Consider the following 17,636-nt stretch of genomic DNA (forward strand, 5'->3'; position numbering starts at 1 on the left):
AGCATGGCTCCTGAATTCCTGCAGTATGGGCACCTAGGACTCTCGCAGGAGTGCATGAACATCTTGAAAGAGTCCAAACGGCCTTCCAAGCGGCGTTCCTACGCTTTTAAGTGGAAGAGATTCTACATATGGTGCTGTCAGCAAGGCCATAATCCCATACGGGCGCAGGAGGACGTCATACTGTCCTATTTGCTTCACCTAGCGAAATCCGGTCTGCAGGTATCATCTATTAAGGTACATTTATCTGCTATTACTGCCTATCGCAAGTCACCTTCTCAGGAATCCTTCTTTACGAAACCTGTAGTCAAGGATTTCTTAGAAGGTTTGAAGAAAGTTTTTCCGCCAATTCGGAGGCCTTCTCCTCCGTGGGAACTGAACATAGTCCTAGCAAAACTTATGGGCCCTCCTTTCGAGCCTATCCATAAGGCCTCCTTACAACACCTTACGTGGAAAACGGCTTTTCTGGTGGCCATTACTTCAGCGAGGAGGGTCAGTGAGATCCAGGCCTTGTCTGCAAAAGAACCGTACACGGTTTTTCATGACAATAGAGTAGTTCTGCGAACTCACCCATCTTTCCTTCCGAAGGTGGTGTCAGAATTCCATATTAATCAGACCATAACTTTACCGACGTTCTTTCCCAATCCGGAAACTCCGGCTGAGAAAGCATTGCACTCATTAGACTTGAAAAGAGTGCTGAAATTTTATCTGGACAAGACAAAATCGATTAGACACTCTAACCGCTTGTTTGTGAACTATGGTCATTTAAGGACAGGAGAAGCAGCATCTAAGCGAACAATATCAAGATGGATAGTCTCTTGTATTGTTAATACTTACCAGCTAGCTAATAGACAATTGCTAGCGCGGCCTAGAGCGCATTCCACAAGGGGAAAAGCGGCTACTGCTGCTCTCCTTAACAATGTTCCTATATCTGAGATTTGTAAGGCTGCTACATGGAAGTCTGTCCATACTTTTACAAGACATTATTGTTTAGACTCAGATGCAAGAGCGGATGCCCAAGTGGGGCAGGCCTCTCTAAGGAATTTATTTGCGTAAGACATGTCTATTCCTGCACTTCTATCGGACAGTCCGCTGGGTTTAGGGATGGGCTTGCTAATCTATTCAATGTTTATGACTATTGATGAGGATCCCCTGGAAGAGAAGGATAAGTTACTTACCTGTAAATCCTAGTTCTCTTCCAGGGGTATCCTCATCAAAGTCATAAACAACCCACCCTCCTCCCCGGACACACGTCTACTGGAAGTGCAGGACAGACAGTATTTTGATTCAATTATACAAATTGTCACCGTAAAAAGAACTGACCTAACTGTGAACCAACTGTCACCTTTCCTTCACCCCTGAGGCATGGTGGGATACTGGAGGTGCTCAGGGTCTTAAAGGCACAGTGCCAAAGTTTTTATGGTTCTCCTGTGTTAACCTACATGCAGCCTATTGGCTAAGAATGCTTCATTGTTTTTCAATGCAGTTTTCTCTATTTTTTCACTAGAGTTTGCTACTGCTTACTTCCCCAAGCCTAGTTTTAGGAGCTTGGGTACTTATTTATGCTCTATTGTAGTATTTAAAAAAAAAAAAAAAAAAAAAAACTTCATAGAAATAAAGCATTTTAGCCTGTTTTTAACATGATAGCCTGCATGACTGTTTGTTACACATGTATAATGTGTATATATTTTATATATGCTCCGGGGTCCCCGCACAAGGGCGGGAATATTCAATGTTTATGACTTTGATGAGGATACCCCTGGAAGAGAACTAGGATTTACAGGTAAGTAACTTATCCATTTGGGTCAATGTAGCCTCTTCCTATAGACTGCATAACATGTTTCTTAAGTGACTGTGCAGGCCTTTTCTAAGAAAGGCATACATCTGCACTTAAAAAGATGTATTGTGAAAAAGTGCTCCGGGGTCCCCGCGCTTGATTTGGGACTATTCCGTGCTTATGACTGTAATGGAAATTCCCCTACGAGAGTACTGGAGTTACAAGTAAGAAGCCATTTCTGAAATGTTCACTCGATATGGAGTTGAAGACCAGTGGTTTTTTACATCTCTGAATTTGTAGCATGTGGTTCAGAGGGCATTTTTCAAAATGTCTTTTTTCTTACACACTGGTTTTCATTTGGAAGGTACAAATGCGGCAAAATCCAATTGGTAATAACAAATGTTCTTCTATTCTGTTGTTCCCCCATGTCTTATGAAAAGAATTGCACCTCACTTGTGTACGTAGGCCCAGTGCCTGTGACGGGAAACGGCCCAAAATGCAACATGGCCACATCACATTTTTCCACCTAAAGCTCACCCTTTTTTGCTGTGTTAGTAGCGGTGGTTCCTAGCTCTGTAGACACCTTGGGAAACCTATCAAACCTGTACATTTTTGAAAGGTAGACACCTAGGGGAATCTAGGCTGAAGTGCCTTACCCAGAAGAATTTGGAAACCTTAAACCTTGGATAAAAACACACATTTTCTGCACATTTCTGTGAGGAAAACTTCTGGAGTCTGCGGTGAGCGAAAAATGTTCTACCAGCCAGCATTCCCCCAAGTCTCTCAGTAAAAAAAATACTTTACTTGTGTGGGTAGGGCTAGTGCCTGCAACAGGGTTTTGGTCCCTTAGCTTAGCTGGCATCTAAAGAAAGCGAGCAAACCTGCACATTTTTGAAAACTAGAGAACTATTTGGGTCCAGGGTGGGCTGACTTGTGTGGTTCAAACCAGGTTTTCTCAACCAGACTCCTTTGCAAACCTCAAATGTGGACTAAAAAGACACATTTTTATCACATTTCTGTGAGGAGATCTGGAATCCGTGTGGTGGCACAGATTTAATACCACCCAGTATTCCTCCAAGTCTTCCTGTAAAAATGTGACATTTTTCTATTTGTGTGTGGAGACGCATGGGAACGCTGGGTGGTTGTCAGTTCTTTGGGTTCCAGAAATTGCCAACAAATAAAGCAAATAAATGAGTGATCTTAGCCATTTACGCGCTCAAGTTCTGCAGGACATTATGAGAAAGTGAGCGGATTCAATGTCAGTTACACCACCGCGGACACTAATAGGTGTTTAGTTTGGAAGAAAAAGGAGGAGTACTTACTAAGGACCAGATTTACGTTTTGTCAAAAAGTATTCTCCACCAGCATGGCAGAGTACTGAATGTACACCAGGCGAGATTACTCCCCCACCAAATTGAGAACTGAATGCAAAAGTGGTGGTCATTTCAAATGTATTAGCAGGAACTAACCTCACATTTTTGCTGTCTATCAAGTATCCTCATCTGTTGACATTCTAAGCTTTACTGAACACGTGGCTAGTGAACCTTGAACATTTACTAGTTGCTTCCATGACAGCCACATGAAGCTCAGGAGGACATGCCTTTCATGCACCTTTATTGCACTCACTGTGCTAAATCCAACTCAATGCAGTTTGTGGACGCAAATTGTCGGTGTCAGACTGCCTCTCAAGGCCCACATTCCTCGAACTGAGTGAGGAAATCAACCTTGGAAACTAGGGTGAACATTCAGGGAAAGACCATCTTAAGTTCCCTAAACAGCACTTCCTAACCTATGAAGAACATTTGCTTTTACCAAGGTGTAGTCAGTGAGAGCATGGCTTATGTTCTATCAACCGTTATGGGCAGTGCTTTGACTGTAATGCACTTGTCATATGACAAACGGAATATCTACTATGCTCTGACAGAGGAAGAACATGGCAAGAAGCACACATATATTACCCATATGTGTAGCATTTGATATAGAGTTCTCTGTAATTATATGTTTTTTTGTAAAGGGCACTATCACTCAGGAGGATATTCTGCAACCGATGCTGAAGCAGTAAGGGATGATCCATAGGCTCACATAGTTTGAGGCAAGTCTTCGGCTTTTTGCAAAATGCAATAGTTTTAAAGGCCGTGCAAATGTTTAGGGGCAGGTTATTCCAGCCTTTCGGAACAAGGTAGGAGAAGTCATTTCTGCCTGTTCTGGTGTTGCACGTGCATGGAAGGTGTGCGAGTACAAGTCTGGCTGAACAAAGATGCCTAAAAGGTTTCTAAAATCTATCTGAGACGGTTGTGAGTTATGCTGGACCACTGTTGTGTAAGTAATGAATGTGTGTGTCAGGAGTTTGAAGAGAGCTCTGGATGGGGGAGCCAGTAAAGTTCTTCGAGGTGCAGGGTGTGTGCGTGGTGGAACGTTGAGGGGTAGACTTGCTGCTGCGTTCTCTGTGGTTTGTTGTCATCTGCTTAGGTGAGGGACTAATTGATTAATGGGGTGAGAACATCACTGATGGAGTTGTCCGTTTGTGTTGATGGCATGTTTAGTTTTACTACCTTGACTATCTACCTATGCGATGTTCCAGTGAATGCGCACCCAGCCTAAGCTTCTCCTACATGTTCATGTCTATATCCTCTTCTAGGTCCTGATAATAATCCTGTATACTTGCCAGGTAAACCTGTACTAACGACTTCTATTGCTAAGAACCTGAAGAAAACGTGTCTTTCATGCTTCTTTAGTGCGCTCACTTTTCCAAATCCAACTCTTGCCAGTTTGGGGTGCCCAAGACTGCCTTTCAAGGCTCACATTGCTTGAACTGAGGAAGCATATTTACCTTTGGAACGAAGGCAAACATGTTGGGAAGACTGCTTTAGCTCCCTAAATAGTACTTCAAAAACTACTTAAGAATTTGTTTTTCCCACACACTGTACTCCGTAACAAAGTGGCTTATGTTCCACCCGCCATTATGTGCAGTATGGTGACTGCAATGCACTTGCCATAGAGTGAGCAAAACACCTACCAAATTCCGACGGTGAATAAAGCAGGCCATAAGCAAAAAAGCGGCCATAAAGCAGGCCATAAGCAATTCTATGATTTCCTCAAGTTCAAGAAAACAATTTGTAAGGATGCTTGCCTAATGAAGAAGTGGCACATGGAAGGTATGTATGCGTGCACAGCCATTGAAAGCTATGTTAGGGCAGCTCCACCTCACTCCATTTCTTGCTACTTCACTTTTGCATGGTAAAACATAAAGTAAGTAGGAAAACATAGGGCTGGCTGAGATGAGCACTGGAGACTGTAATGAGTCTCCCGTCTCTTTCCTTTCTTAAAGCAGAATGCAGCATTGGCATGGTCGAGTCTTTATATCAGTTGCAGGATTGCTGTTGGCAAGGTGTTGATCCCGCAACCTTGACCCGTTCTCCAAAGCATAGGAAGTGAAGGCAGCTGTTTCAGTAGCCGTAAGACTTTCAGTGATAGTCATCTGAAAGTAAAGGAAATCATGGATCTTCCTGTGGTAATCTTATGAAAAACAACATTGTATGTTATCATCTGGATCAGGTGGGTAAGCAGCTTCTTATATGGAGAGCAGGTTTTACAACTCGTGAGTCTGAGAACTTCGTCATCTTTATCCACTCCACCTATGTAATGCTGTACTCAAGCATAAAAGAGGGCTTGTGAACTTGGGCCATCTAACACCAAACCGTGACTGGGAAAATACTCTCATCATAAATTGTAGTGAACACATACACATCACACCTATCAGAGAAGTTGACTGTGAGCAGTTTGTTGGAACAGAACTCAGTGCTTTGGGATTTTTTAAGCTTCTTACAAGGAATAGGAATCCTTTGTGGCAACATAGAACTGTACCACATGCCACAGTGCCAGCTTTGTACAGCTCACTTAACAGCTCTACTCACATATAAAAGTTATCTACCTAAGGGTTATAACCTTGATGAATGAGTGGCTAGACAAGCTCTAATGTAATGTTTGACATGACTCAAAGCATGGAAGGGCAACCTACAGGGTTTAAAGCAGAGTCCTTCCATGTATACACTCTCAAGGTGTATACATAGTCAGAGCTCTCACACAGCTTGTACAACCTGAGCTGTTTTGCTTGGACTGTACTGCCTGAACAACAGTTGCCTTTTGTGCAGGATCAGAGACTCATCAATGACTATGTTCTTACCAGTAGTATACATCTCTGGAAACATGGCAGATAAATGTGAATTTGGAAAAACATGTCATATTCTGGATCAGTGTAGCAGGACTGTCCTTGAAATGCCACATAGTCTGCAATTGGAAAAAATTGATCTCTCCTCCTGTACGGGACAAAGATGGGTGTTACCCAAACTGTGCGAGAAGACCAGTAGGACTTGGTTTGTGCACTAACCCCATGTTAAGCTTAAGGCCCCAAATTATCTTCATCCCCTCAAGTGAAGTGGGAGTCCACTGCTGTGCCCTGGGAAGGGCCCAAAAGGTGGTTTTAATCCATATGCTAAGAGGACCCTAACCCCCCCTACCTACATTTCATTTATTTGAATATTTATACAGGTTTCACCTGGGACCTTCGTTGCTGGTATGACAGCACAAGCCAACTGGTGATCAATATTTGTTAGGGACTAAAGACATGGGAAATTCATTACCCATTTTGAAGTGAGCATGATCAAGAAGCTGCTCAAGGACAACAATTCTTTGACTGGAACAGTAGACCCCCACTACAGCAAGGAGATGAGGGTCACCAGGTCAGATCAATACACTTTTTACCGAACCGTAATCAGTGAGATCACTAATGAGTAACCCTGTTAGTAACAGGTTAGTTGTTTCACTTTTTAGTTCCAACTCAAACCGCATTTATCAGTTAGTACTCTGAGAAAAAGTTTTTTCCATTACAGTACTAAGGGCCAGATGTACCAAAGGGTTTTACCCATTCTGTGTCTATGGGAAAATATGTTTGTACATATGGCCCTTAGTTCAGAGAAGACCCTTCATCATACATTAGGTTGAAACCTGTTGATACTGAATGAGAGCGAACTATTCATCCAAACTGCAGATCCTGACTATAAAGGACAACAGAGGAGCAAATTTATCTTGTTTTTGTGCAAATACAGCCACCTCCGCACTGATCATAAGGGGCATAATTGTATGTTCAATGTCATGTTTGACTGTAGACACATGCTGTGCATTATGCTGTTATCTGGTGTTGGGCTTGGAGTGTTGCAACTTGTTTACATCGAAGTGTTTACAAGTCATGGGGATCGAGTGGTTGCTCCTTCCTGGTGATACTGCACGTGGGCATCGAGTTTTTTGTTTGTTTTTTTCTCCGCTGTTGGGTTCGGATGTGTTTCTGCTTGCGCCGTTTTCACTCGAGCCAATTCTAAATTCTCTTTTCATCTTTACTTTCCATCAATGGTATTGTAATCGATCGCATTTTCTACATCATAATCTTGATCGAGTCGGGTCAAATCTCAACCGCATACCTTTGGGGTGGGCCTTGCCCGACCATGAGCCTATCTCCACAAGACCGGAAAGATATGAGGCCCTAATGGAACGGACGCCATTTAGATTCTGTCCTTAGTGCCACACCAAATTTCCACACACTGGTCACCATCAAGTGTGTAACCTCTGCCTTTCCTCAGACCACAACGAAGCCATCTGTGACACGTGTCAATCGTTTTGGTCTAAGAAAACACTTTGGGACTAAAGAGCTTGCAGGCTGGAAATGGCACAAGCAATACAAGGCAACACCCCGGGTGTTTTGGGGATGAACACGCACAAGAAAGCTGAGCAAGAAGGGGCATTCTCCATCCAAGACTCGGACTCAGACCTACAAAATGACATTGAGAGCCATGACATCACTTTGACGCAAGTCGTGAAGAAAAAAATAAAAACTGCCTGTCCTCATCCCATAAAGACAGTAAAACTCCCAAAAGAGATTCTTGGGCCATGGTCAGTCATGGAAACTTGATTCGGCTGCCCGCCTTCGGCTCTGAAATCCTGAAACAGTAGCTGGATCTTCACAATCGACCTCTATTACTTTGGTCCGAACAAAAGTGTCCAAGACTTTGGAACTGAAAAGTTTGGGACTGACTACTTCGATGCCTACAACTTCAGCACCGAAAAGTTCAGCACCGAGCGGGAGTACGCCATCTGTCCCTTCGGAATTGAAACAACATAAAATGTTGGTCCCAAAAGCAGCTGAGTCTAACCATTCTTCAGTTTCATTGTTTCCAGTTTAGCCTTATTTTTAAATCTTATGGACGCAAAGCAGCGCAAAATTCACACTGTGTACAAATGTAATGCAAAATCAAAAAGACAATTACCACTTGGTAATTGGAAGGAGATTCCACTAGGGAAAATAAGGAAAAAGGCGCCACTATGGCATTTTTAGGAAACATTCCCTTAGCTGACACCTGTAAAGCAGCTACCTGGTCTACGCCACACAAATATACAAAACACTACTGCTTAGATGTGCAGGCTTGTCAACCAGCCAGTGTAGGACAAGCGGTCCTAAGAACACTTTTTCAAACAACTGCATCTCCCACAGGTTAGCCACTGCATTTTTTGGGAAGGACTGCTTTACAGACTATGCACACAAACACAAATGATGGCCAGAATGCAGAACCAATCAAACATTCACAGCCAGTCTCACAGATCGGGGTTTAATCTATCAGTTCTTTTGCTCACTATGCCATCCCAGTTTGGACCCAGCCATTTGCAAATCAGTCTTTACCCTGTTCCCCATGGGAACAGTCAAGCCTGAACTACCAGGCCAGGTCCTTGCTGGCCTGGAAACCAGCATCCTGGGACCGGTTTCAGGGTATTACCCTTCATCAGCTAGGCTAGCTTAAATCCAGTGGCATAGTGAGCCCAGGTCCCATGTCTGGGCATATCTGGCGCACTTAGGGCAACAAAAGCAAAGAAACACAAATGATGGAGAAAATGCAGAACCAATCAAACATTCACCTCAGTCACAGATCTGAGTTTTTAATCCTTCAATTCTTTTGTTCACCATGCACACCAATGGTCAATGCACAGCATGTGTATCTACAGTCACAAATGCCATTGAACAGAAAATGTTAATTACCAGTAGGGATCTGTTTGTGACATGTAGTCCTGTAGATTCATATGTGCCCTCCCTCCTCCCCAGGAGCCTATGGCTGTTGCAGTTGCTTTATACTTGTATATAGTTACTTTTATTATCATGGACATATTCCTTTCTATAGTTATCTATACTATACCTCTCACCCACCTGAGGAAAACAATCTAACAAAGAACTCAATGCCCACCTGCAGTATCATCGAGAAGGAGGAGCCACTTGATTCCCGTGACTCAAACACTTCTCGAAGAAAACAAGCTGCAACACTCCAGCCCAACACTAGATGGCAGTATAAGGCGCACAGCATGAGAATCTACAGCACTACATGCCACAAACAGATGTTTAATGGTAAGTAACATTTTCCTTTTCAAGAATTGTTCCTCACCTCATCTAAATACTTATGAACTCATTTCACAGTTACTGACAGAATTAATTTTTGAATTACCGGCATGTGTTCATTTGTTGGGTATTATGTTTTACATTCACTCAGATGTACACATGGTGGTTGGATACTCTTTCTTGCATGATATGTAGCCATTTTTATAATGACTAATTGCTGGGGGCATCTCTCCTAGTTTTACTGTAGCGGTTTTTAAACAGTGAATTGTCTCAATACAAATACAATATTCAGCTGCAGTGAAAAGGTCTTTAATTGTTTAAAAATGGTATATGATGGTAAGGCAAAAGCAGTACCTCATACTGCACATATATTGAGGGACGATTCCTTGTTCCACCTTATGAAGACCCACTGCAATTCTTTGATGCTCTGTGAATTGTCATAATTCCTGGGTGACCTGTCCAGTTGTGGTGTGTGTTACGGGCACGAACAGGCTTGCCTTTTTTTGTGCCTTTCCTGTGCTGCATGTGCATCCTTGCAGTAGCTTAGTTTCTGTAGCTGCATTGAAACCGGCATATGGGAAGGGTCGGGTAACTAGATCACCAACCAAAATGGTAGAAGAGTGGTATATCATCTATCAAAGTACATAATGTATGGCTCCCAGAATTGAGCTGGCACGACGAACTGTTGTGGGCTCTAGCACTACTATGGGGGATATGGAGTAATTAATCAAAAGTAAAAGTGTCTTTTGAACAAACTAAAATATGCAGTTACTAGTTCTAGAAAGGCCACTTTGAGCATCTAAACAAATGCAATTTTACCAGCAGTTATAAAAGTCAGTGAGACACTTAGAAAAGGTTAAAATAAGGCATGAAGTAGGATTACAATTAAGGAACATTTCCAACTGCAAGTTAAGGAAGGCCCTTAATATCATACTAGCTATTCAGGCGTATTGCTATGCCCCTTGCCCCTCAACCACCCAGTACATTGTTCCTTAATTTTGTCTCTTGGTATCTTTCATAGTGATATCAAGCAGCCTATAGAGAGCATTTGGCACTGTAACATAATAGCTACCAAACAACATGGCCAAAGCACCACTTGTGCCTCTAGTCTTATGGCTTGATAAGTGGTTGTGGTTGTGGTTGTGTTGGTGTGCATATTTGTTAGAGAAACATAACTTAGATGAAAAAAAAACATTTAAAGGCACTTGTTTAATAGTTAAAGTGTGCTTTAATCAAAATATTGTTTCTTTGCAGTTCATAAAAAGCCTTTACAAGAAATCGAAATAGCAGCAATTACCCATGGTGCTCTTCAAGGTCTAGCCTACTTGCATTCTCACAACATGATTCATAGGTAAGTGCCTCAAATGAGCAGAAAATGTGTACACTTCCTCGCTTTGTCTAATGATTGTCTTTTTCCATCTTGATTTAATAGGGCTATATTCATGTCCTTACTAATAATTCCATTGTTTAAAGAATGAAACAATATGCTGCTACTAAACACAGATTGTGCTTGTTTTGTTTAACAATGTGTGTATGTTCAATTTTCTGCTGGTTCAGTGTTTTAAAACTTGAAAACAATATCTTATGTTTGTGTCTGGTATGCAAATTTTCCATTTTTTAGGCTTTCACCATACTATTGTTATCACTGTCAGAACAACTATCAATTTCTTAACTGTTAGGGTTTTGAAGCCACTTCAAAATATTAGGAAGCAAGAAAGCATTGAAAAATAAACATCTTAAAGTATAACAAAAGAAGCAAAGGCTACACAGAACTAGGTGTTGAATTTTAAAGCCACTAGCCCTGCAACAAAAATGTCTCCCCTTAAGTAGGTGTGAAATTCTGTATTTAGAATTGCTTCTTGGAATGGATACTGTAATTCAGAGTGTAGGAGAAGAATTCCCACAATTCACAACAAAACCCAGTTGATCCAAAACTACTGCTGTACAGTAAAAGGATTGATTCCGTGCTCCTAGAGCATTAAACCTGAATAGCTAATTTTCCAGGTCAGAACAGAGAATGATAGTCCGGTATATTCTGACTATACTGTCGCTTGTACATTCTTTAAAATGTTTCTGCAGACCTTAGATTGCCTTGTGTTTCTCCCCTTTTTGATTGTATTCGAACATCTGTCAATTGCTTAAGAAGTCGTGTCATTGTGTTGATTAAAGCTCTTTGTTCTTAACTCACTGTCCTCTTATCTTCATTTAATGCGGCAAGAGGTGGCAGTTGGTCAGTTACTTGCAAAAGAATATGCACAGCTTATTGTGAAGGACAATTTTGTGTGTTCTACAAGATGCAGCTTTTATGTTAATCACCTACCCTACCCTGGAAACTGCTGACTACCTCCTGAAAGATTTTTCTGATGGATACAACTACCTGTGGATTCCTCACCTTATGAATTCATCCTTGCGCCAGCATCCGACGGAAAGTCTTTCCAGCTCTCCACGTCGACGAGGACGTCACAATTGCATGGCTCCACGTGACTCCGTCTGACCTCACCGTGCCAATAAGAGGTCCTCGCCGGCGTGCTGACGTCAGTTTCCTTTTTTCTGTGCCTTCAACACTAATGTTTTTTTCCTGGCTAGCTTCGGTTGGTGTATCTACTGTAGCTCTTGTGGTTACACTGTCTCCCCGAGAAAATCTGGGTTTAAGCCATGCAGAGAGTGCTGTGGTCAGATGTCAGTCACAGACCCGCATGAAGATTGCCCTTGGTGCCTTAGCTCTGAGAATGACGTCGAGGAGTGTGCGTCGTGCCAGAGCATGAACCCTAAGGCATTGAAGGAGAGAGAGGCCAAGCTCTTTTTGGCAAAAGCTAAAAGGGGTGATAGAGGCCATAAGAGATCCTCTTCCCACGCTTCTTCGAAGAAGCATAAGAAACGGCGCCATCATGACTCTCGGCGCCGTTCGGCTGGGAGGAGTTCGAGGTCAAGATCCCTATCTCGTCGGCGCCATAAGTGGGAATTGAGCCCGATGGGGACTCCGGAGCCCCAGAGTCTGGAGGCTTCTCCAGCGGCATCCGTCTATGAGGTGGCTCTTCATAGTCCTCGATTCTCTCCGGCTCCACAGGAGTCAGATGGACAGCAACAGGAGCAAGACCAGCGGTATCCTGCCTTCCCGGCTCCGGGAGCGGATCCGGCGGCATTTTTAAATGCCATGTATGTGGTCTTTCAGACAATGGCCCCTGGTGGTGGTGCACTGGCTGGTACCACGGGGCCATTGGCATTTGGTTTGGGCTCCCCAGCTCCATACAAGACGGTGCTGTTTATGCCGTTTTGCCCGGCTGAAGGTACCGGACCGATGCAGATGATTTCACCTCTGGGTGCTTTGCCTATGGCATCGCCAACTGGGAATTTACCATCGCTACGTCAGCCGGTGCAGTGACATCTCCTTGCCAGCCGGCTCCGGTGGAGGCGCCGTTGGAGTCCATGCCGACGCCTGGTCCGAGTGATGGGTCTCGGAGTCGACCTTCCTCTCCAGTGCCTTCTCAAAATTTGAAGGTGGTGTCTTCGGCGTCAGCGAATTTAATGTTGACGCAGAGGTTGGAGTTGCGTTTGAGATCACGCAGGAAGGCCTTGCGTCTCCTGGAAGAGGAGGAATACCGGAGACAGCTGGAGGAAGGTGAACTTGTCGAGCCCTTGGGAGAGTATGAGGGCTTGGGGGCCAGTGGGCTAGATACTTCCCCAGGAATGGGACTTATCTTCGCCAGACGAGTTCACAGAAGAGGCGGCAACATTTCATTCTGAGATTAGAAAGGCTGCAGACTTTTTGGAAGTGCCTTTGTCTGCAGCGGAGATAAAGACCAACTTGTTAACTGAAGTGCTGCATCCCTCTACGACTTCTGCTGACCCTTTGCTGCCTTTCAATGAGGCGTTAACGGACCCCATCTTAAACCTGTGGAGAAAGCTGGTTTTGTCTCCCAGCGGTTAATAGAGCTGTGGCTAGGAGGCATAGAGGAGCGCCTGATGATCCAGGGTTTTTGTCACGCCATCCAACCCTGGAGAGTCTTGTAGTTCAGGCCTCTTGCTCCACAAAGTCTGCTCCTGGGTCTTTCCCTGTGAACCCATCTGACAGGGAATCCAAGCGGATGGAGCAATCTGCAAAAAAGACCTTTTCATCTTGCAGCATGGCTCTCAAGGCTGCAAATGCTACCTGTGTGCTGGACAGGTATGTCTACGCTCTCATTGATTCGGCAAAGGCTATGGTTGTAGATCTGCCTCAGGAGGTTCAAAGACCATTTGGGGTGCTCCTTTCTGATGCACAGGATGCAGCAAAGCAGATTATTCAGTCTGGCTTGGACTCCACAGACTTGGTGGCCAGGGCAATAGGAACATCTATTGCTACCAGAAGGCACGCTTGGCTAAGGTCTTCGGGTTTCTCAGCTGATGTGCAGACCACATTATTAGACTTGCCCTTTGATGGAGAAAGGCTGTTTGGCGAGAAAGCAGATTCTGCCCCAGAACGTTTTAAGGACATCCGGGCCACGGCGAAGTCCTTAGGGTTGCAAGCCACTTCTACTACCCCTTTTAGATCCTTTCGCAGGTTTAAGGGGTTCGGTCGTGGGGCAGCTTTTCGAAGGCCCCAGTCTTCAGTCCAGCAGCCTGCCAATCCTCCTTATCGATCCTTTAGAGGGTGGGGGAAGGCTAGAGCTCGAGGGGCCGCCCAGCAGCACCCTTCGTCAACCTCTTCCTCTGGAGGACAACAGCAAGGGAAGCAATCCTAGTTTTGCCCACTTTATCGACCATACCTCTCCTGTAGGGGGAAGGCTACGTATTTTTCTTCACCCGTGGGAGTCGATTACATCGGACTCCTGGGTACTGAATATTGTGAGAAAGGGATATGCTCTCCCTTTTCAGGAGTTTCTTCCTCCCATCCCTCCCCGTCCCTCGTTTTGTTCAGAAGACCATCTCCTATTGTTGCAACAGGAGGTTCAGACCCTATTGTCAAAAGGTGCGGTGGAGTTGGTTCCAGAGCAGGAAAGGGGTCAGGGCTGTTATTCAAGATATTTCCTGATCCCCAAGAAGGACGGTTGTTTGAGACCAATCCTGGACCTGAGGATTTTGAATTGGTTCCTCAAGCAGGAGAAATTCAAAATACTGACTCTAGCGCAAGGACGAATTCATAAGGTGAGGAATCCACAGGTAGCTATTGTATCCACCAGAAAAAGCGTTACCGAAGGTAAGTAACTTGTTCATCTGGTTCAGTAATCCCCCCTCCAATCTAAGCTGATTTGATAAATAATTGATCAGTATGGAGCAGATCATTGTCTCTGCTATCTCCGGCCTAGGCCTGTGGACTTCTGTGCATGGCCCGAAGACTCTTTCTTACTAGTCCTGCACATTGTTTACACCCCTGCGCAGACCATTGAAAAGTGGAATTTCAGTATTCAAGGTGGCAGGTGTCACAGCAAGCCAGTGGATAGCATCAATTAAGATGTCTTAATATTCACCTGAAAATGTTTGGGTCCCTCTGTGCTTTTAACCACAGTTTGGTTTTAGTTTTCATGTAAATAGCATTGCAACACTTATACTAACACATAATTCACTCACACTGCACCATTATAAAGGAGCACCTCTATTACTTTAAATTTTTGAATTTAAGTTTCTAATAAATGTGATATATTACTCACAAACCTCATCGGAACAGAAAGTTCTTTATGGTACAACCACTGTCGTGGAGGTTAATCCATATTCTTTCCCCAGAGGGACCAAAACATTTTTTGTTATATTATTCACTTACCCAGGTCCCAGGGTACTGGGTTGCCCCATTTGTTCACATCAATGTTCACCTGGACTGGTGCACACCGGTTTATGCAAGGAGGGCACCAAATGTGCCCTTCAAAGCATACCGGCGGCTTGCCATATAACACCTATTTCCAAGGGAGAGGGTGTTTACCTCCCTCACCTACAGGAAATCCTTTGTTCTGCCGTCTCCTGCCTGAGCTGGTCAAGCAGCAGGAGAGCAGAAACCTGTCTGAGTGGTGGCAGTAACGCGGGCTGCAGGGAAAACCCAGTAGACTAGTAGAAGCAATGCTGGGTTCCTTTAAGGAGCCCCAGAGTGCATGGAATCATACAACAGATACTGGCAACAGTATTGGGGGTATGATTGACATGTTTGATAACAAACATGCCCAGGTTCGGAGTTAACGTTATGTAGCTGGACACAGGTAGTGTGACCTGTGTCCAGCACATTGGTAAAAATGGTTTCCCGTGCTTACGAAGTTCAGTTTAATGGATCTAGAGTTCATAGGGGCACCTCTGCTAATGCAGGAGTGCCCTCAAACAGGTACTTACAGTGAAAGGGTGCACACACCTTGTCTCGCAAGCTGCAATGGCAAGCCTGCACACACATTTTGCATGGGCTCCCATGGGTGGCACAATATATGCTGCAGTCCATGGGGAACCCCTGGTGCCCCAATGCCCTGGGTACCTAAGTACCATATACTATGGACTTCTGTGGGAGCACCAGTATGCCAGTTGTGGGGTGTGCTAAGTCCTAAGCAACCAAATTTAGAGGGAGAGAGCACAGTCACTTGAGTCCTGGTTAGCAGGATCCCAGTGAACTCTGTCAAAACACACTGACAGGCAAAAAGTGGGGGTAACCATGCCAAAAAGAGGGTACTTTCCTACACTGCCACAGACCACCTCAGAATGGCACAACAATAGGTCCCAGGCCACATGTATCTCATATGTAATAGTCATGCGCAAGGAGATTTTGGTATCTGGCCTTTCTCAACTAGTGACTGATCCCAAAGCATAACTAGTTGCAACAGATCAGGCTGCCCACCACCAAGCCCTTACTTCCGCCTCGTATCATGCCTCACCCCTACGCCTTCAACAGCGGCCTCCATGGGCCCAAAGACTGCTGCAAACAGAGAGATGCCCTTTCAGGAAGGAGGCTGCATGCACACAGATGCAACAGGTCCCACCACCCGGCCCCTCAACCAGTGTACCGCTGGGTTTTTGGGGTAACACCCTTAGCATAAGATCTGAGAGTATAGTTATGAGTTTTTGCGGATCGATGCCTTTTCATGTTGCTGAGATTTGCTGGATTTTGAGGTATGGAATGGAAGCTAAAGGCTTGGGCGACCATTTTAGGAGGTGGTCTGTCACATTCCCCAGACCCATTATTGTTGAACTATTCATGAAATCTTAAAATTAGTTTACTTAATTCTGTCTCAAAAATAATCATTAGGGAGGCTCAAAGATCATCTACACACCTGTGTTCTTGTTCAAAATTAAAAAGATTTACAACTTTATTTTCTCAGCACCTTGGTGCAACCCTGTCAACATTTTGTGGATGCTCATTAGGTAATTAAGATAAACATTTAAAGATTACATTGTGTTAAGATAGTGCACAGTCACCCACAACTCAGCCAAAATATATTTCCCATACTGATGTTTTTCAAGCAAATGTTTACCTTGAGGCACATATTTGCACACTGCAGCAGAAGAGTTATTATATGCTCTGAAATCAAAACCATGGCACGGGCATCTCAGGCTTTATTTTCCATACTATACAAGTGTTTGCAAAGATAGTCCCAAAGAGAACATTTGCTAGATGGATTGTTCAGATCAGGCAGTTTTCTTAGCCAACAAACCGCATTATCAAATTAAGAGCAATTAGCAAAAAATGTAAATAGCTACTGGAAATGTTTAGTTAGCTGTTAAATGTAAGCCAGTTACCTTTCTACGTGTACCAAACATTTCTCTGTACATAGGCATGTCATGAAGTAAGGTAGACACATTTTAAAGCATTTGTTGTCTGAAGTTACCAATTTTAAGGCTCACCTCTCTAGGTTTCCGTTTTTGGAACAAAGCATATTAATTTCGAAATGGTTTATGCTGCAAAAGCAAAATGTGACTGATGTAACAATTTGGTTTACAGCTTGAAAACATTTGTAAATTTTCATGGTACAAAAGAAATGTAATTCTTTAATGTCCAGTCAGATGTATATTATGTTCTCTCTTCAAAATGAACGCTCAGGTAATATCAAGTCACAAGAGGGTGAATTTGTTGTGGATTATTGAGCCATTCTAGTTGTCACAATTGGTAATATAAACTCTGTCTAATTGATTTCCAAAAAGCATTAATTGCAGTGCTTTTTTAAACCCAGTTTGATTATTGTGCAATATGTGAATTTGTTAAAGCCTCAAGCTCAAAACTACTGTTACAGGTAAGTAACATTTCCTTCAGTATTATGGGTTCATTTTTAAAGAACGCAAGTATCGAATAGACTAATAGATATTCATAGCAGTTCTTAATGGTTAGATTTGCACAAGGCCAGAATATGAGTTTCTCTGTAATGTCCGCAAGGCTCACTGTTTGGCAGCTTTCTTTTTCTTTGCAGCTATTTATTCTAGGTTCCTATTCCATGCTGTACAATTTTGTCTTGAAATTGTCATCCACTGCTCTCCAACCTTTCTTTTCTT

The 17,636-nt window shown here is 43.6% G+C and overlaps 1 protein-coding gene across 1 annotated transcript in view; it reads left to right on the plus strand.

The window, feature by feature from the left end:
* The window catches only part of TAOK1 (TAO kinase 1), a 959,977-nt gene that overhangs the window by 395,436 nt on the left and 546,905 nt on the right, over positions 1–17,636 (plus strand). Inside the window, exon 6 of the mRNA XM_069226237.1 lies at positions 10,461–10,557. Within this exon, the coding sequence (XP_069082338.1) occupies positions 10,461–10,557 (97 nt within the window). The remainder of the gene's footprint in view (positions 1–10,460; positions 10,558–17,636) is intronic.

This window comes from Pleurodeles waltl, chromosome 3_1 (genome assembly GCF_031143425.1).
Source record: "Pleurodeles waltl isolate 20211129_DDA chromosome 3_1, aPleWal1.hap1.20221129, whole genome shotgun sequence".
Lineage (NCBI taxonomy): Eukaryota > Metazoa > Chordata > Amphibia > Caudata > Salamandridae > Pleurodeles > Pleurodeles waltl.